The sequence below is a fragment of the Chlorocebus sabaeus genome, chromosome 20 (genome assembly GCF_047675955.1).
Source record: "Chlorocebus sabaeus isolate Y175 chromosome 20, mChlSab1.0.hap1, whole genome shotgun sequence".
NCBI classification, from domain to species: Eukaryota; Metazoa; Chordata; class Mammalia; order Primates; family Cercopithecidae; genus Chlorocebus; species Chlorocebus sabaeus.
In genome coordinates this window covers 17,638,937-17,659,886 of record NC_132923.1, presented here as the reverse complement: position 1 = coordinate 17,659,886, position 20,950 = coordinate 17,638,937, and the positions used below count along the sequence as shown (strand labels likewise).

The 20,950-nt window shown below is 46.5% G+C and overlaps 1 protein-coding gene across 2 annotated transcripts in view; it reads right to left on the bottom strand.

Moving 5' to 3' along the window:
* TBX15 (T-box transcription factor 15) overlaps positions 1–19,177 on the bottom strand; it is a 109,252-nt gene extending 90,075 nt beyond the window's left edge. Inside the window, exon 1 of one of the 2 annotated variants that reach the window (XM_007977382.3) lies at positions 16,864–19,177. In XM_007977382.3, the coding sequence (XP_007975573.3) occupies positions 16,864–17,068 (205 nt within the window). In that variant the 5' untranslated portion in view covers positions 17,069–19,177. Of the gene's footprint in view, positions 1–12,840; positions 13,297–16,863 lie in introns of those variants that run through there. The other variant, XM_007977384.3, reaches the window with a different exon arrangement.
* Positions 19,178–20,950: the final 1,773 nt, after the last annotated feature.

Genomic DNA, 20,950 nt, shown 5'->3' with positions numbered 1-20,950 from the left:
TTCAATGCATTCTTACAGAGATGCCTTACATTTCTCAACCCTCCATTTTGCTCAGTGATTACCTTGTGTTTGAGAGGGTTTTCCTCCTTCCTTCTCCTGACAATCTTCCTTCCCTGGTACCGTGGGGCTGAGCCCTAAGCTGGGATCTCCTGTCAGTTCATGCACATATCCCCCACTGCTCTTGGGAAGGGAAAGCCAGAAAATTTTCTGTCATTCTGCTTCAGCTTAACCCAATTCTGCTCTCTCAGGCAAACACACACAATCTGTCTTTCATTTAGAGATTTTTTTGCACTTCTGTTTAACACTAGATATTTTCAGATTGCCTTTTATTCTATTTCTTTTTCTCCCTTGCTGGGCAGAAAACAGAGGCTGCTGTGGTCACAATCCTGAAACAAATAGGAAACGAGGAGGCAGAGAGGTTCCCACAAACTAATTATGCTTCTAAATGCTAACACCTCATCAGGCAAAAGCTCCAAAAGAGACTCCATGAGCATTCAACAATTTCTATCTACAAAAATGTTAAATGTCCTTTCTTTCTTCTCTAAGTCCAGGATTCTTATTCCTATTATAGAGATTCCAGAATATAGAGAGATCAACTGACACGTTCAAGGTCACACCTACAGGTGACTGGCAGGCATCTCATGCTGGGCTCAAGGATCATCTTGAAGCCAAGTCATCTGTAAAGTGGCTGTAGTGGTCACAAAACCCATCACTAAAGTTTGACAACCACCAATTCAGTTTTACAAATGTTAACTGAGTGCCAACAGGAATTCAAAGATGAGTAAGACACAGTGCTCTCCAGGGTTTTCCAGTCTAGTTGGGGCTTGTAAAATAAATATTTTTTCCAAAAAGTTATAATTCAAGCAAAAACATGTTGGATGTCATAAGAAAGGTACAAAATACTAGTTTTTACAGGCTTCTAACTTATCCATTCATCTGTGACCAATTCTAAAATGTAGAAAATATCAACCAAAACCATTGTGTGAGTGTGTATATGCATTTACATGTGCACAAAGATGGCCACAGAATAAGAGGGACAGCCAAAGCCAACAACCCTTTGGGTACAGGCATCAATTGCCCAAAAGTCTAAAGGTTAATGCCAATCTAATAGGGAAAAAGGAATCGAACAGGTGTGCATCCTGCCAAGAAAATAACAGGTTAAAACCAAATTACTGTCCTGTTGATAGTGTAAAGCCGGCAGGTATTCTATGATGATAAAGGCAGGACAAGAGTCTTGACTAATGGTCAAGTCAGGTTACTTGGTGAAGACCTCCTCCCAAGAGAAGTTGATGATGATGGCCAAAGGGGGACCCTTGTATTTATACAATCTTAGCTACACCTTTGAGAGCTGCAGAAAACCTAACTGGAGCTCTTTTGTGACCACAAAACCACAGAAGCACCCTGGCGCCATTTTGAGAGGAAACCAAAAAGACATCCCTAAAAGAAGAGCTCCCTTTAGCCAACTCCAAGTTAAAGGTAAAATTGGTGAATCCAAAGACTTTCCTCCATTACAGCATATCCAAACATATGAGCTCTGCATGGACATACGTAATGTTCTGAAGCCATTACATGTTTGGAGTTATACATCATGTCAATTAACACTTATATCAAATTGCCCTTTTCCATCTTAGAATACTCCTGTCATATTTAGTGTCAAGATAGATCTTGAAAGTAGAATAAGCTTTCTTTAGAAAGAAATGTATGGGAAAAAGCAGGAGGAACGGTGCTCCAGACAGCAGCAATAATGGCATGGAGGAGGAGAAAAAGCTGTGTGGAGAGGAGCTGTGATTAGGACAGCAGTAGAAAGTAGGCAAGGAGGGTAGTTTGGTAATTTGGGACCACGGACTGTCTTGTGCCAACACTCTCCAAATAGTTTCTTTTCCTTTCTTTTCTTTCTTTTTTTTTTTTTTTTTTTTTTTTTTGGTAGATGGAGTCTTACTCTTGTCACCCAGGCTAGAGTGCAGTGGCGCAATCTCAGCTCATTGCAACCTCTGCCTCCCAGGTTCAAGTGATTCTCCTGCCCTCAGCCTTCCAAGTAGCTGGGATTACAGGTGCCCACCACCGTGCCCAGCTAATTTTTGTATTTTTAGTAGAGATGGGGTTTCACCATGTTGGCCAGGCTGGTCTTGAACTCCTGACCTCAGGTGATCCACCTGCCTTGGCCTCCCAAAGTGCTGGGATTACAGGCGTGAGCTACCGCGCCCAGTCAAATGGTTTCTCATAAAAACACTAAAGAGTGTCTGAGTTGTCTCAATGTATGAAAAGTGTAATTATGAGCAAGGTAGACAGATGATAATATTGAGCATTCCCTAATTTTGCACCAAATATGACAGGAATTTTCTAAGATGGAAAAGGGTAATTTGATACAAATGTTAATTGACATGATGTATGTACCAAGTACTATGCTAAGCACCTTAGATTTGTTATGTCACTTAATTCTCACAAGAACTCTGCAGCAATATTATTGCCCTCATTTGACATGTACGCAGCTGAGGTACAGTGTGCCCAGGTCATGTGTTCAAAGTCACAGCCAGAAGAGTTGCTCAAATCAGGTCTCCCTGACTCTTCCCTGCAGTTCAGTGCTACTTCTTTGGCCTCTATCTACTGTCTTAGTTTCCCATACCAACCAGCTTTCTCTGCTTCTAGTATATGAAGGCTGTCTGCTTTCATGCTTTCATACTCACACTCACGTTCATCTCCCAACAGAGGCCATCCAATACACTACAGGGTTAGTAGTCAGCTGACAAGATGATGGACAAAAAAAAAGCCCTCAGAATTCAGAAAAGGTGCTGAATAAAAAATCCCTCAAAAGTCTAAACCTATATACATGCCCAAAAACTGCCCTTATAATAAAGCAAATTTTTCATTCTCAGCACTGACCAGCAATGAGCCACACAGCTGTGGAAGCCTAACAATTTGGGCAGGAAAACAGACAGGCAAAGAAAAAGAAGAATGTAGTCAATCCCCAAAGAAAAAATGTTAACATCCGGAACCAATTCACCCACGCAGGCTAGGGAATTGTTACACCCAGTTCTCCATAACATCCCTCAGCACCGCCCCCAACACTCCCCTACACACATACACACACACTCTCATACACACTGGCTGAGGCTTGGCTTATTCTCTGCTCACCCCTACAGCCATCAAATTGGCCTGTGTCTTTAGGAAGCACCTCCTGCAGTACCTACCACCCAGTCAGAATATCACAGAGATGCCTTAAATCTCTGTGTTGTCACAGTCTAATCTGGGTAATGCACAGTTGTACCAGATGGGATCTAATGTTCCCAGGATTAATGTTGGTCATGCAACTAGTGCTCTGAACACTGCAGGCAAAATGAAATGACCAAGGCCTGGCTAGTTGCATACCTTGCAGAATCTACATTTCTAATGTGATAGATCTTATGGATGAGATCCAGTAAATCACCCAAGATTGCAGTGTTCATCTCATCCTCTGCCACACTCTATATTTCAAGAATTTGGCTCTCTATGGGTTCCTTGGGAAAGGAAATGGACCCAGAGATTCATATGCTTCTGTTGCTGCAAGAGCGTATCAAATCCCATCAATCAGTTGCCTGCATAGAGTGGTGCTGGCAATAGGAGAAAGCAAAGCTTTAAAACAGAGATGGATTTTACATCTTTCTCTTTTTCGCTTCTAAAAGCCATTTTTTTAATCACTGGCCACAACAGACAGGAATATGACAGACTGTACAACTAAAGAGCCAAGAAACACATTAATGCTAAAATCCACGCACCAAAACAGGGGCAGGGGGCTGGATTTTCTTCAAATCCCTGTTGGAGACATCAGACTTCCTAAGAGAGGAAGGTTACTCGGAGTGGAGAAAAAGTGATGGAAAGACAGTGAACAGGTGCGCCAGAAAAGCGTGAAACCTGTTGTTGAGTTCTCTGAAACTCACTGCTGGCATCTCATCCACTTACAGCATTAGAAAAGGAATGGAGCACAGGGTGTAAGTGTTCGTTGAGATGAGAGACTTCTGCAAATAACTGAGTACCATACCAAACAAGGCTACTCTAAATAGAGCTGTTACAAAATAAATGAATCAGAGCAGTCACTCAGAGGTTAAAGTTAAAACCTCTACCCTAACAGCGGGTGTACTTGCCGTGGGTCCTCAAGGCAGTTTCCTAATCCGAAGGCATTAAAAAGAAGCCACTGTGGAAATCAGAATCTCTTCCTTTGTAAATTCAATCCATGGCAAAGGGATTTCAGCTGTGATTACTGAGTTTGAAAAAAATCAACAGTACTTAGAAATGCACGAATTGCCCGTCATTGCAACTGATATGTTTCTAAGCTGTTCCATTTTGAATCAATTACCAATAAGATTCCATCCATCCCGTTGTGAATGGAGAAGGGAATGGGTAAAACAGAACAGTTAAAGTTTCCCCCAAATTTCACTGCGTGAGGAGATTTAGGATGGAGAGGTTTTAGATAAAATTCAATATGTAATCACTATACTTCAGACACTGAGATTTTTGTGCATTAAAGTCAAAGAAACGCAGGTCATGTTGGGAAGGCTGCACGTGCACCATTCCAAAGACCACGGTTTAGAAAATCAACCCTATATCACTGCCACAAAATCAACCCTATATCACTGCCACAAAATCAACCCTATATCACTGCCACAAAGAGACCTCTACTAGCAGGTATGGAAAAGTCACCTTAGGAGCAGAAAAACTAATAATGACAAGCAAGGAAGGAAAAGACCTGGAAACTATAAATAACCTCTCTCTCATTCACAATTTAACAATTTCTGTTTTGGTGACAACGTGAGCAGCAAACATAAATTTCCACCTACAAAGGTTCAATATTCTCCCTAGAGCTCTTAAGAGTCATCTACAGGACAGGCAATATAATCTAGTGGTTAAGGATATTACTCTGGAGCCACACATGGCTGAGTTTAAATTCTGGCTGGGTCACTTAAAGTATACTGGAACTGTGCAACGGTGGGTAAGCTATTTAATCCGTTGAGCCTTCATTTCCTCATTTGTAAAATGGGGAAAGAATTATCTTCCTCGAGACCTATTGGGTAGATGCAATGAAAGAATGTGAATAAAACCATCCACACAGTACCTGGTACAGAGTGTGCTCTCAATTCATGAAAGCTACTGCTGGTTAGAGTTGTGGACACTGAGCAAAGATAATGCTTGGAAAATTGGAAAAGTATAGGAACATCTGTCTTGGAGATAAAACATAGGGCAGAGTCTAATTTGAACACTGAGACCTGGATTCCAGAAGGAAAGGGCAGCTCCCTTTTCCTCTGGATGGACCTCAGCACTTCTTCTTAAGGGCCCTGGGCTGCTTCTTGAAGGAGACTGAGGAGAGGATCTCTTCTCTGTTCCTCTTTCCTAGGGAAGCCACTTTCTCCCTCTGTTGCCAGGAAATAATATAAACAAAGTCTAGGGTGAAACAAAAATTTTTTAAAAATTAGTAAATTATCAAATCCAGGCTTCTGTTTTACAGAAGGAAGAAAACTGGGCAAACCAGGGCTGCCAAATGTAGGTTGTCCAGTCCTAAACCAGGCAAATCAGAGCTGAGGTTTCTGTTGTTTCTCTAAAAAAAGACTTCCCAATTTCCTCTTCCCTGACATTCAGCTCAGTTATAGGCTTTCTTTTAATTTAGTCTCTTTCTTCTTTTATTCTTTTTGTTGTTGTTGTTGTTGTTGTTGTTGTTTTAATTCAGCCAAGCAACACCTACTAATCCTTTATTGCAGCTTCAACTAACTGGTGCAACTGGCTCATTTTTTCTCAATCGGGGGAGGGGGGGTACATTGGAATATGGCTTTGCAAACAAAGAATGAATGCTCCTATTTCCTATCAGGTAAAGTCTAGTTTTTTAGGGATTTCTGAGCTCTGGGAAGAAATATCAAAAGCTAACCAAAGAGTAACATGCTTGTGTTATTCCACCTCCCTGCATTCAGAAAGGCCCTCCTGTCTTCTCAGAGCAGAATTCCTAAGGAAGTTGGTAAGGCTGAGTCTCCTCAGCCCCGCTTCTGCTCACCCCCTCTTCCTACTGTATGCCAGTCAGCTACTCCCCACCCCTGCCCCAGATGCTCACTCAGGTTGGCATTTTGCCTCAGTGGAACCTTCAATAGCAACAGCTGTCAAAATTCCTTTCGTCTTTATTAGCCACAGGTACTCAAATTCTGTACTGTTTCTAGCCATAGGCTATAAACAAAGTGGGGATTCCACTTCAAGTCCCAAACATTCCATTTAAAGCAAAAGAATGGGGGAGAGGGGGAATGGCTGCTATAGATTACAATTTGCAACAATTTCTTATCCAAGTTGCTCACTAAGGTGAGTAATCGCTGTCAATTCAATTGATAGGAATAATAGGCACTATGCTAAATCTTTGGTTCCTATATGTGAACCATCTCATGTAATTCTCAAGTAATCCTTTAGTGAACACATTTATTATTCCAATTTCATAGATGCAGAAACTAGGGTTGAGGGTGATTAACTAACTTGCCCAAGGTCATACAACTAGCAAGCGTTAAAACCAGGGCTCAGACACATGCAGTCTGACCCCAAGAATCTGATCTTACACTACACTGTGTAATTCATTCATTCATTGCACCAAGTAGAAATGATAATAAGATACAGTATTTTGTGAGTGTTTTGATATACATATAATTGTTATATACACATATATATGCACATATACATAGCACAGGGGCTGGCACAGAGTGCCTATTTAATAAATGTTGCTGTTTGTTATCATTGTTCTTATCATGTTATCATTATTACAGTTTTATTATTTATTAAGTGCTTCCTATGTAACAGCCATTTGTCCTTGGTTCTGGAGATACAAAAACAATGAAGACAAGGTCGTTGGCCTACAGGGGCTGCGCAGAATGCAGACATCAGATGAGGGTGAGGAGCCATCACTGGAGTTTGAACCCACCTGCAGAAGTCTGTAAGGAAATAAAGCCCTACAGATAGAAACACAAGAAACCCTCCTAGGTGTGTGCTGGGCACAGTTTTGCATCTGACCCTGCCCTCAAGTTCAGCAGCTATGAATAGAGGCCTTGAATGCTAAGCTGTCTTCTGATCTATCTTGTTGACAAGCGTTTTGCCTGTTACTAAGTCATCCTTTTAGCCTTCTCACATCTCTGCCAGATCAAGATCTCGGCTTAGCAGACTAGACATGGAAAATAGTTGCTAGTGCTTTCCATCAGGCTCAAATAGTAATGAGGGGGCAACTGATTTTTATTAGCCCACCAATTCAACTCACCAGTGATGAAGTTGCTTTTTTCAACCCTCATTTTTCAAATCCAGAGTTTTTCCAGTTATTTCTGGGAATGGCACAGAAAATGTTCAAAGCATAAATAACTTACATTTCCTTTAAATTCGCTAATGCCGTAGAACCCTTTCAACAGCATTCACGCAAGCAACAATAGGTTACATCATACACAAGGACTGGAAATCACTGATGCAGGACTGCTGAACATGTGATATTAATACAAAAACTTTTTTAAGAACTTTACCAAAGCTTTCAATTCTAGCTCTAAAAATCTCTCTTTTTTTAATTTTTTGGCCTTGTGTTGCTATTGCTGTTAATTTCTACAACTGCAGTGAAACTCCTTCGTTCCAACAAAGTAAGGATGGGTCAAGTGATGACCAAAGTACTTTAGGAGAAAATGTTAATATTTCAAAAAACAAAACCAAAGTTAGGATCACAGAATCTTGTAGCTAAAGGGGCCTCACCTGTCATTTGAGCCTCATCTCCCTCATTTCACAAATGAGGCACTGAGGCCTCATCAGTGGCTATAAAACAATTATGAAACTTTTTTTCAACATTAATATGTCTGGTTTTAAATCAAATATCCCTGGTTCCAACATCAATTGCAAAACTAGCGCTAGAATCTAGGACTCCTAACTGAAGCTCCTCCAGCCCTCTTTCTACCATAAAAACATGGATATAATACAGAACATGAGGGTCTGTGTTGAAAGCTTTGCAGGAAAGTGAAGACATACATATCCACATAAGTAAGCAAAGTTTCTGATATATTTTACAATTCAGTATTTCTCTGTAAGTTTGTTTATACCTGTAATTTTCTAACTAAATCCTTCTTTCTAAATAGCGCATAGGTATAGCCCCTCCCACCCTTTGATGCCAAAAAAATCAAATTATTAATTAAGTTTTTAAACTGAGAAAACTTTTCTGAACCCAGGGAAGACACCGCTGTGTTCACAATCACTTGTTGGCTCAAATGTTTGCCCCTCCCCACTGCGAAATTCAGTTATTTATTTTTCAGGAGCAAGAGTGGAAGCACTAAAACACCCAAGGCACCTAGCCCCTAGGTTTACAATTCTGAGCCCTGTATCCTGGAGAGATTAAAGCTTTGGAGCAAGGATGCATCGGGACAGGACTTCGCTTCAAAGGGAAGCCATTCCCGCCGGCTTCTTAAAAGAACGCAGTTACTTCAGCTACTAGTAGTCACTTCTCACTCTGCTTTTACACTTGGTTGGTTTCTTTTTCTTTTTCTTTTTTTTAATAAAAGAATGAATTCATCGTTTTTTAATCCCCAAGAGCAGCGTGAACGACAATCATTTGATTTTCTTTGTCCCCGTGGGCAATGCCCGCTTTCTGGGCGTGAGCATCCCTGTCTCTTAGGCACCCAGGGATCCTCCATGTCACGATCTCACAGGATGACTTTCCTTTTTAACAGACGAGCTACGATATATACTGACCCTAGATTTACCCATTTGGAAATGGTTAGGGATTAAAAGTTCTTCAAGCCAGCGGATTCTTGGTTTCTAATTGCTAATGTTTGAAGTCAGTTTGATTCCTGGGAAATTTGTTCTGCCTGATGAAAGCAAAAGCTCGAACTCCCCTCAGGGCGTGAGGTGTAAGACCCTTGGGTTCCATTTGCATTTCTGGTTTGCCGTTGGCGGGTTCCTGATTTGTTTTTGTTTTGTTTTGTTTTGTTTGTTGGGGGGGGGGTGGGTGTCTTTCACCAGGGCCTTCCTGGTTAGCCCAGGGTCCCCACATTTCTCCAATATAAATAGAGCTCAGAACAGCGGCCATCCCTCAGGGTTTCGGGTCCCGGGTTTCCAAGGCCCCGCGATAACCCGGGGCGCACGCGGCGCGGCGAGGCCAGGCGAGGCGAGGCGAGGCGGCTGGGCCAGCGCGGAGCCCCGGGCGCGAGAACAGGAACTCGGGCCGGCACACTGAGGCGGTGCAGCCCAGCCGCGCCTGACCCGGCCGCCGTTCCAGCCCCGCGGCGCCTCCAAGGCCCGGCCGAGGGGCCGAGGACCGGCAGACGCGGCCACGGCCCAATTCTGACTTGTGAAGGTCACCGAAACTGCTCTGTTTTCCCAGAGATGGGTTGACGGGAAGAGATGCAATCCCAGCTCCTTCTGGGGCGAAACGGAATCTGAAATTCTTGGAGAGGGGGAAGAACTGGACGTTTTCATCGTGCGTGGAGGAAAATTGGGGGAGGGGAAGTGAGTGGCAAGTAAGGGGGTTAACTGCTTCCCGGACCCCTATCCGGAGCTTACACTACACGTCCCCGGGTGTGGGACAGTAAAAGAGAACGCAGCGGTGAGGGGATTAGGAAAATCGGTTCATCCAGTTGAGAACTAGGAGCTAAAAAAAACTTCAAGGCTCCGAGCTAGGTCTATAATAAATACCTAAATCTCTAATGTTCCCTTTCCAAGGGAACTCTACTCGCCATCTGTAGTGGGTGGTTTGTGTTTTTGTTTTTTAATCCTCTAAAGTGTATGGCAACATTTTGGAAACTGTCAGCTCATTTGAGCCTTGGCAACTATATTGTAGAAAATATACGACGACAAATAAGAGGACGCTTTTACATACATTCTTTATGTTCTTAAATTAATTTCCCCAAATCACGATGTTTCTCTAGTTATTTCTATAAGCCATTTTTATTATTAAGATTTCTTAGTTATTCCGTTTGCTTTCTACATGGAAGAACATGAAACTACTTTTTAGAATAAAAAGCACCATTCTGCCCATCCAAAATTAATACAAATTACAAAATTAAATTTAGTTACAAAAATTCCACTCTCCCTGTTCTTTTAAATAGTATCTGTACAGTCTCAATTTCTGGCATTTTGACTGGTACTTTTTTTTTTTTTTTCCTTCTTTTTTGAGACAGAGTCTTGCTCTGTCGCCCAGGCTGGAGTGCAGTGGCACGATCTCGGCTCATTGCAACCTCAGCATCCTGGTTCAAGCGATTCTCCTGCCTCAGACTCCCGAATAGCTGGGATTACAGGCCCCCACCACCACACCCAGCTAATATTTGTGTTTTTAGTAGAAACAGGGTTTCACCATCTTGGCCAGGCTGGTCTTGAACTCCTGACCTCGTGATCCACCCGCCTTGGCCTCCCGAAATGCTGGGATTACGCCTGGCCTTGACTGGTACTTCTGACTTTGGTCACAGTCATCAGTTTATTTACAAGTTAAATGACAATGCCCATTACCTGGAAGTTTCAAAACTGGGATGCTCTAGAATCGTCCCATGATACCTAGGGGTGACAAAACTTTTGGCCTCCCAAATTTTATACATTCCCAATTTGTTAAACTGGCCACACACACACACACACACAATGGCAGTTTCTTGTCCCAAATTTTATCTACATCCAATTCAGAACTGACATTTTGATGTGGATATAGTGTTCTGGTGATATTATGGTGTTCACACACATAAGTTTGTGTATAAACACATACATTTGTGAACATATGTTTTATACACTTATCCATAAAATATATAAAACTCTAGCTAATATTTAAAGTATAAAATGAAAAGTAGTCATTTGCAAGGCCTGTTTTCACTTCTGGTATCAAAAGTTCATCACCAGTTTTGCAGTCAGCAAGACATCCTGCCTAAAAGTGAAGCCATTAATGGCACTGAAGAAATGTTGATTGGTCCTCACCAGTTGCTTGAATTCCCCTTTTCCCATTTCACAGCGGGTCCTCCCTACCAAATCACATTTTCCACCTCTGACACTTAGAGCAAGGGCCTCACTTAAATTAACTAATGATTATCCTTCCCCCAAGAAGTGTAAACAGGACCCTAATTTATAAATTTGCTAATTGCTGTTCCCAGTCCAGACCCCTGAGTATCTCAGTCATGCACATATAAAATTCCAGACTCACTAGAAACCAGGAAAAGCGAAGCAAAAATAAACTACACGGATGAGAAAGAGTAAGGAAAAGAGATTCCACATTCCACCAGTTCCTTAGTTTTCCCTTTTGTGAAAAGTATCTCAAAAGGTCAAAACATAAATCTCAGATGGGAAAATCATTTAAATATTTTCTCCTATTGAACAACTTTATCTTTTGAGAGTATGAAAGCAATAACCAGCTACGCTCCCAGAATAATAACCGAATGGAGTCCTGTTTCCAGAAAGGAGAAAGGTATATAGCATGGCAATCTGCCCTTTATCCCTGTGGAATTTGCACAGTTTGACCTTGCTTTAAAAAACAAAAAACAAACAAAACAAAAAACTATAGACACCCTGAGAAGGAATTCACAGATTTAAGAGGTAATTGTTTTTCTCCCGGGTGTGAGAAATAAAGTTCTGCCAGAGTCTATAATCAGGATCTCAAAGCGGTCCTCTCATCTTGTAAATTTTTTTGGCAATAGAATGATTGCGATGGACCTGAAATATTTCACTCAATAATAGCATTGAGTGCCCTAAGAGAGGACTGGATGAACACAATGTTTAGGCCTTCTAAGCCAAAATGTATTTGTCCCTTTCTCCTTGTGGCCTAATATGAGCGTTAATGACGAGGGACTCGTTTCCATGTTTACACTCATGAAGAACAGTATACAGATAAATGGAGAACACAAACCACAATATCCAGTATTTTTAGTTTTGGTCCCCAGTTTAGGCATTGCATGCCATTCTTCACTCACTCCTCACATGCTGTCTATATTAAAAGCTATTTTAAACAAATTTTCTTTCATAATTAAAAGATTTTTATACCATTTGAAGTCATTGGTATGGGAGGTGTCAGAAAAATGTCAGACAATTTGTGTCACCATCATTTCAGTCTGAATTCCTGCTTAAGAAATTTAATTCTCCCTTCCTCCCTGCATGAAGGTTGCCCCCATGAAACTTTCCTTCTGGGAATTTCACCTATACAAATCAAGATACCCAAAGTGGCAAGCTTAGAGCCCAAATATAGTGCTCAGTAAGAAATAACGTTGAGTTGGGAGTAGAAGATCTGAATTCAGAATTGCAGCGCCCGTAGACTGTGTGTGAAGTTGCCTGGAAAGCCTTCGCTGCCCATGAGGTTTGTGCGGGTCTCTGAGGTGCAGAGGTGGACGCCAGAGGCGGGTGAGAGGTCGCCCTGCACTTCGTGGCAGCAAAGGGAGAGACCCGCACACCCGCTTGTGATCCCTGGGTCTATCATTACTGGCTTCCGAAGCACGGGAACCTAGGGTGGGAAGGGACCTTTGGAGATGCAAACCACAGCCCATTTTACCTTCCTCCCCATCACAGTCCTAACTCTGCATCTGGGTTTTCCCATTCACTGAACTTCCCATTGCCCTCGTGCAATTTGCCCTGGTCACTTCTTTGGGTGGGAACAGGTTACAATTACTTCCCTTTGCCTACTGGTTTGTATTGTGCCACCGCGCAGGAGCCGGAGTTTTACCTAGAATGTCTTCATAACCATCTCAGCTGCCGGGGAACCCAGCCCCGCGCACCCAAAGGGCTTCTAATTTAGTAAGATCAGATCAGTGCGCAGAAAAAGGCCCTTGGCGGTCATCCTCTCAGCGAACAATAATCCTCACTGGCCCATGACAAATTCGGGCCTTATCTCCCTCTCGCTTCCCTTCACACAAGGTCACTTACCAAAAGGGTGACCTCCGCGGAAGACCGTTTTAACCTGACAAGCGAGTGCCTTGCGTAGGTCCACCAGGCCTCACCCTTGACTCCTCGAAGCCACGAACCTCCAGGCCAGCAGCACTGCAGGGGCGTGCACAGCAGAGACGAACCAAGGTTCCTTATCCCTGGACTCTACCCCAGCAGACCCTCCGGCATCTCACTCTACGCGTTCGCGGAACACCCTGTCCTTGCGGTCCGAGCTCCGGCCTGGTCTGTGCCCTGGCTGGCGCTTGCCCCGCGCAAACACACACACATTCTCCCCCGCTGGCTTGAACTCATCCCTTTTTATTTGTTACTTAAACGTCAGTGAAGAGTCACTTCCTCCGTGTTCACCCTGTTTCCCTATTGGGGGTTGGAGGTGGGTAGAGAGGTGATGTCAGAATTAAAATCTCCGAGTTTTATTTTGAGCAAACAAACCATAAACTGGCAGATTAATTCATGTGACCACTTGATCTAGATAACACCAAAGAAAAAAGTGCCCTGGTGCGGCCACACTTACTGCACGGGCTCTTCCTGTCTCATTTCACTAAGAGTTGAGCTGTCGGGTGCGTTCGAGAATGCGAGACCTGCCACGTGTGCACGTGTACGCGGAGTGTCAATCTGCCTGCGTATTCTTGGGTGTGCCTGTCTAGGTGCCCACCCGCGCGCGCCACCACCTCCCCAGGCCTCTGGAGCGCAGCGGCTGCGTGGCCCGGCCCAAAGTCTCTGGAGGAGGAAATCCTTCCACAGAAGGTTTGAATTATTTCGCTCCGCGGGAGACCCGGCTTCGGCCGCACTCAGCAGATTTTGGCGGGAAAGGCCCAAGCCCTAGCTGAGGACTCCGGGTGGAGCCGGGGCTGAGGTTCGAGCGCAGATGGCGCCGCCGAGCGCCTGAAATATACTTGCAAGGCCGCAGCCAGAGCAGCTGTTCCAGCCGATCCTAGCTCTAAAGTTCCTCTGTTGCTCTGGGAGAGGGCGGGGACGAGCAGGCTCGAGAGCCAGGCCCCTCCGAGACTGGTCTTGAGGCACTCCTAGCGGCTTCTCCAAAAGACGAGTGCCGGCGTAGGTATGACAGTGAGGGTACCTCACACTCCCTTCTCCAAAGTCTGGCGGGCCTTGGGGTTTTTCGGGGCCACCAGGCTCGGTGGAATTTTTGAAACACTTTCGAAATACATAGCTTCCTCTGTGGAGTGAGTGCATACAACGCGCAGGCCGGACGGATCCCGCGTTGCTGCAGGTTGGTGCCCCAGGCTGCCGGTGCTTGGGCGCCAACTAAAGCCAGCTCTGTCCAGACGCGGAAAGAAAAATGGGCTGTGAGAAAGCAAAAGGCCGCGTTTTTGAATGAAAAGGCCGCATTTTGAATGAAAGTTAAACATTAAAATCTGACCCTAAGGTTGTCTAAAGATCGCAGAATTTTGAGGCCCCGGCAGAGCGGACTAAAAAACCGTGTCATGAGAGATGGTGAGAATACTCTAGGCATGAACGTGTGCGTGTGTGTGAGTGTTTAATTCTTCCCCCAAAACAATTTGTTGTTCTTTTCCTATTCCGGGTTTGTTATCGGCCTAGGGCGGGAGAGCCACACAGCGGCTTCTTGGCCCTAAGAAAGAGAAGAGAGTTGAAACATAATGACGCTCACCCGGGAAGAGACGCTGCCCTGGGCACAATAGGGTCGTCTGCGCTCCTCCTCCATACACAGATCTTTAAATGTGTCCCTGTGTGTGTTCGTTAGGGTGCTACATTACAGCAAAATAAAGGCCTAAAAAGAACTCCAGCCGCGGTCGCGCCTTTCGCTACTGCCTGAGTCTGGAGCCCACAGCGCCACCCCTTCTGCTCCCTGAACCACTGCGTCTCCACGCCAAGGTGCCCTTTTTACTAAAAGATCTTTTCTCATCCTATCAGCAAATCGTTAAGAAAGTCTTAGCCATTGCGGGGGCTCCAACTTAAGGATTCCCCCGGCCCCCTAAAAGGCTAGGCCCGGCCTGCAGCCCAGCTCTGCAGAAAGCCAGAGAGTGCTGGGCTTTCAGCTTCTTCCTCCTAGACCCTTGCCCCACAAATATATTTCGTTTTCTGTAATCCAAATACCCATCTTTTTCTTTAAAAAAAAAAAAAAAAAAAAAAAAAAAGATAATGTAATGGGAAATGACCACCCGAACTCTGTTACATAAAGTTAGTTCTGTTAGAGCTTCCACCCCACCCCCATCCCGCGGGAGAGAGTAAATAGAATTCGGGAGCGCAGCTCCCCACGTTCACGCTCTGGAATGGTCTCTTTTTGCCTCATTCCCTAACTTTTCTCTCTTCCGCCTCCTGAATGGAGCTCAGGCTGAGGAGAACGGCAGAAAGAGCAAACTCTGATCTGAGTCTCTAATTATGACCCCATGTATTACCCCTTTTGAACATAAGGCCCTAGACGGGCTCCGTGCGAACTGGGGCCTCCCAAGAGAAAATTTCCCGGGGACAGGACGTCTGCCACGCGCAGCTAAACAACCTCTGTTTTTTCCGCCGTGGGGAAAATAAAAGAAACTTACAAATTCTAAGGTGTCATAACCCCTGCAAGAACTTCTAACTGTATGAAGGCCCACGCGAGATTTTGACAATAGATAAATGAGGTGAGGAAATAGGGTCTGGCCAGGGAAGGGAAACACACATTAGCCCTGGGTCCCTTTCTGGAATGCCCACGCAGGGGTCCGCGTGGACAAGCACTTGCATTCAAATACAGGAAAATGCTTGGACGGTCGAAATAAATCTCCTTTTAATTTTCTTTTCATCGACTAATAAAAATAATTCCCCAGCACTAAACTCAAATACCGTAACGGGCCACAAAAACACGGAGAATTCATAAAACTCTATCTCTGCAGGTCACCCGCTAATCGCATTATTATTAGCCTCGGGAGCATGGAAATTGAACTGTCACTGCCTAAAGAGAAAATGTAAGCGACAGCTGTCCCTCCTCTGAGTTGGACAGCTTTGCGGTTGGGATCCCCAAGTTCCTCAGCCCCAGGCCATCTCTATCCCAGTGCAGGCCTCTGCCCCCTCCCCAGGCTTGCCAGCGTGCGAAGCGGGGTCTACTCCCCAGCTCTGGCTGTTCAGCAGGAGCACCTTCCAGTATGGTTTTAGAAGTCCGAGCTGGAAAGCTTCTGAAACCGCTAAACCAAGTTGCGAGCGTTGTGTGTGTGTGTGTGTGTGTGCGTGCGCGCGCACACTCAAGATTCTTCCGACAACAGCTGTTCCCCCGGGCTGTTTTTGCACAGTTGAAATCTTGGCACTTAACGCAAAACGTTAAAGTTGGCTTCTCCCCTCCTAGGGTTCTGTTAAAATACAGACATGACATCCGCCCTGCTTTTTTCATGTTCCGTGCACATAATATACATGGGTTACTGTAGGATCTGAGACACAAATCAACCGTACCCACACCCTAAATACACAGAGATGTGGGCCCTGAAGAGTGACCCAGGGAGTAGGAAGTCTAATACCCATTCTTGTTTCCGTAAACGCCAAAGGAGTAGAAATATAATTATGTTCCACCATCGAAAAGTTGGTGGGAGAAGGGCAAGGACGAGGTTGAAAGCTAAATGAGACAAACTGGTCATTCCCCCGAGACTGAGGTATTGGATTGAAGAACGCCGCGCCAGTCCTCCCGAGTTCTCAGAAGCTAGTCCCAGATCTCGGCTCCCGCCGTTGCCTTCGGCCCGCGCCCCTCCCAATCCCAGGGACCGGCAGCCCCTTCACCCACGGACACCCAGAAAGCTGCGCTCTGCTCCCAAAAGAAGGAAATGCAAACAAAGAGGACTCCTTGCTTAGGTTGGCGACCAAAATGCAAGGCTCAGTTCAGCCCCAAAAATTGGTTCCGGTAAATTTAGGGAGGCTCAGGGCATTTGCGCGAAGAAAAAGAAACTTATATTGGGTCACGGCAGGGCGTCAACGGCAGGGCCTAGCTCCTCACCGGCGACTGGCGACTGGCCCTTCGGCGTACCCTCTCCGCCCGCCTCCCGCGGTCGGCTGCGACGCACTCACCCGGGTGAGGCTCCAGGCCGTGTGCCGCCGCGTCCTCCGTGTCTCCGAGTGGGCCCGCGGGGCTCAGCGCCTCCATGGACAGGTCCAGCCCCTTCTCCTCCCAGTCTCGCAGTTTCCGTTTTTTATTTGAGCCGATCAAGGCTTCAACGGAGAAGGCATGTGCTCGCGAGCTCAGGGCGACTGCAGATCTTCTCCTTTCACTCATTTTAGCCGCCCACACCCCTGCCTCCGCTCGCCCCCGTTACCGAGGGAGCAGCCGGCGCCCTGAAGCTCGGAGCGCCCACCGGGCCCGGCCCGGGAGAGGCAGAGGCGCGGCGGACGAGGCTGAGGCGGCGGCTCACGGGTCTCTGCACCCTCCCCCTGCGTCCTCCTCCGCCCTTCGCTGCCGGATCGGACCTGCGCCCCTACGCTGGCCCAGCTGCTAGGAACTAGCGCCCCGAGCGCCGCCCGCTAGCTGCATGAGCGCCCGAGTCCTGCTTCCCACCCACCGGGGCAGGCGCTCACAGGCTGTGTCCCCTGAACTTCATCTTGTTTTTGTTATTATTATTATTCTCTCTCTCTCCTCTCTCTCTCTCTCCCCCCTCCCTCTCTTTTTCTCTCCTCCCTCTCTCTCTTCCTCTCTGCCTTCCCGTCCTCCCTCTGATCCAAACTTCTGGGAAACTTTTTTTTCCGCTGAATTCCTCCCTTCCCGAGGAACAGGGGGCAGGCGGTGCGCTCCTGTCCGAGGGGTGAGGGAGAGGGAGGGGGAGGAAGAAAAAGACTGAGGGGGAAAAAAGCCAGCCCCCAACCAATAGCGAGGAGGGAACAAGAGAAACCCCGAGAGCGCGAACCAATGAGAGGAAGGGAGAGACTGAGGCCCGGGCCAAGGCGGCGCGCCGGTAGTCCCCTGGATGCTCCTGGGCCGACTTTAACCCCTGGCTTCCCGGTTTCCCCATGGGTTACTCCAAGAGAGAGGTAGGACAGTTGAAAGTCCGGGTCTGATCTGCGCCTTTACAAACTCCTGCAAATCCCAAATCCATATGTTTTTCTTCCAGATCTGCTGGGTCTCGTAGACGCTGCAAGCCCAGAGTCACTTTAGTTGCAGATCTGGAATTTGGGGACTCTGGCAAAATGTTAACCTGTCCAAAACGCCAGAAAACGATTATGATAATCTCGCATCAGCCCCAGGTGCTTTAGAATATGCTGGTTCCTCCTGGATTTCGCCGCACAGGTTTTTAATGTTCCTATTGAACGTTTTCTAAGCAAATCTGGGTAAGGCAAAAGGAAACAAACAAACAAACCAAAAGCCCTGTTACTAACCAGGGTCTTGTAACTGAACATTCAAAGACCGCTTCCTCCTTCCAGCTCTACCTGGTGGAGAAGGAGACACAGGCGCCTTGAGAGCAAGGAGCGGGCGGCGGAGCGCAGCGTTTAGGGAGAACTCCTCAGGCGTATTCCAGCTGGGCCCCGCACGCTGCAAATAAATACTCTTTCCCTGTGACCCGAACGCTGTGCTGAGCTTCGCCTATTCCGGGCTCTTGTTCCGGAGAACCTATGGAGAGGTGCCAGGCGAGAGCAACTAGGAACTTTAACATAAGAGAAAGAGTTTTTTCTAAATTCCCTGCAAATCCCGTTACCTCAAGAGCCTGGCTTTCCCGGCCAACTGATCTCCCCGCTGGCCGTCCCCCGCCTTTTTCAATCTCTAAGGACTGCATTCAATATGGATTTCTAAGGAATTTAAAATCCAACGCTCCTGGCCATTCTTAATTCCCACACCCCTTCCCAAGTTACGCCACTGGTCGAGGACAGCAGGAGAACCCCGAGTGCAGAGAAAGCTCAAACCCGCGGCGAAGTCGGTCCTAGCCAAGCTGGAAAAACGTCTCAGATTTCGCGGACAGCGGCCTAGACCCAGCCCGATCTTCCAGTCCTAGCGCCCTGGTCGAGACGGTTCTATCCTTTTGCAAAGAAGCCGGAAAGAGCTGGATCCCAGGGGCGGGGGACAGACTGAGAGGCCAAGCAGTCCAGTCGTGGCGACAGCCAGGCCCTGAGAAGTCTCCAAACCTGAAAGTTTAGGTTAGCGGGCCCACAGACTGTTAAGATTTTTTGTTGTTGTTTTCGCGAGGCCCGGGAGAATCAGCTCTCCCACCTTGCGGCAAGAAAAGATGACTTGTCAGGCCTCTGAAACGCCGAATTCTCTGCCGGACTGCGGAGGGATGCAGGGAAATCTAGTCTTTATTATTACAGTTGGAAGTGCTCTGGTGCTGAAGGCAACCACAGTGTTGTGAATGCATCTTGGGCCTCTTCGGACAAGAGGCTATTTTTGCCCCCCACCTTCGCCCCCGCCTCAAATTAGGATCCAACCAGGATGTCGGGAAGCTAGCATCCCAGTGAATGCAAAAAGAACAATGGAAAAGTCACTGGGTGAGTGTGATTCAGCCAAACCTGACCTCCCCGGAGCCTGTGTCTCAGGCTTGGAGGTCCCCAGGGAGCACGAACATGCACTCTAGGGAGATGGAAGCAGGGTACCGGTCCCCGTCTCCTGCCGCTCTGCCCAGAGGACTTCGGGAGCCCGGATGGAGAGGCGCAGGATCTCCCACTTCAGTCACCATTTGGCGTTGCTTCCAGGAGTCGTCGCTGAAAGTCAGCGCGCATTCACTGCTACCGGGCTTCAGCAGAGAAGCTGGAGACAAGGCAGCCCGGAACCCGCAGTTTCCTTCCCCAACGGCTGGCGCTTCTCTCTTAGCTCCCAACTCTGGTGTCGCCCGGCGTTTTCCGCCTGCGGCTGGAGCCTGCAGCTACCAAGCTCGGTGGTGTAGCAATGGGGCCGGCCTCTAGACTTTCCCAGGTCTTTTCTCCTCCCCATAGCCGGTATTTCCCATCTCTCTCTGGCAGCCTTTTTCCTTTCACAGTCTCTCACAGGCCTGGTTTGGACTGAGAAGCGGGTACACCATAGGCCTCACCCTCCCTGAGACTATGAAATTTTCTCAAAAAGGAGGACTTAGCCTGGGTAACATGGAGAAACCCCATCTCTACAAAAAATACAAAAATTAGCCAGGTGTGGTGGTGTGGGCCTGTAGCCCCAGCTACTTAGGAGGTTGACATGGGAGGATCACCTGAGCCCGGAGGTCCAGGCTGAAGTGAGCTGAGATCCAGCCACTACACTCCAGACTGGATGACAGAGTGAGAACCTGTCTCAAAAACAGAAAAAAAAAAAAAAAGAAGAAGGACTTTTTGGTTATCCAGGAACCTAATTGCAGGTCTAGAGGCCCGATTGTTCCTGTGTGTCCAAGGACACAGCATCTGAGAGGCATACAAAGAGGAATAAGCAATGCCTTCAACATGCATGCATCTGCATCCTCCCGAAGCGTGCTCTCAGCAGAGTCAGTAGTCAGCGGTAGAGTTCCCACACCCCTCCTTCAGATTGCACATAGGCTGCTCCCACCCCCATTCCACAGACACACATATCCTGGAATTGTAGGTTAGGCCACTAAAAACAATCAAACCCAAATGAAAGCAGGCTAGGTTTTAGCAGTCTTGAAAATAAGGGGTTTCCTCTAAGTAAATGGGAGGAGCAGTGAAAACTCCCGTGACTCTATAGGAGTTAATGTAAGGTTTTTACCAGAAGCATGCACTCCTTGGTGGGTGACTCTGCTGATGGGGAGGAAAGTCTGGAGAAAGAGTGAGTGGGATGGCTTAATATGTGTACTTAGGTGTACACTAGTGTGCAGCTGAGGGAGGGTTTGGGAGATTACATGTAAGAACCTGGAAATGTGATACAAATTTTTCTTCTACTGATTACATCAACGGGCTTTTAAAATCTCTCCTCATTATCCCAGTTTATCTCTCTTTTACCCTTTATGGGTAGGGGTGGGGTACCCAGTTTATGAGGCGAATTCCCTAGGCACTACCTAGGTTTCCCTGCTACAGGCTCCAGCTTTTTACCCTGAGTGGATCCTACAGGCGATCCACCCTGAAATGACTGAATTTCAGGGCTGTTTTAGGCCTGAAACTGGTTGACAAAGACCAAGCAAGATGTCTGCCTCCCACTTACTCCCTGTAGCCCCCCAAAAGGAAGTGATGGTTATTGGGTACCTGGGAAGTCTGAGGA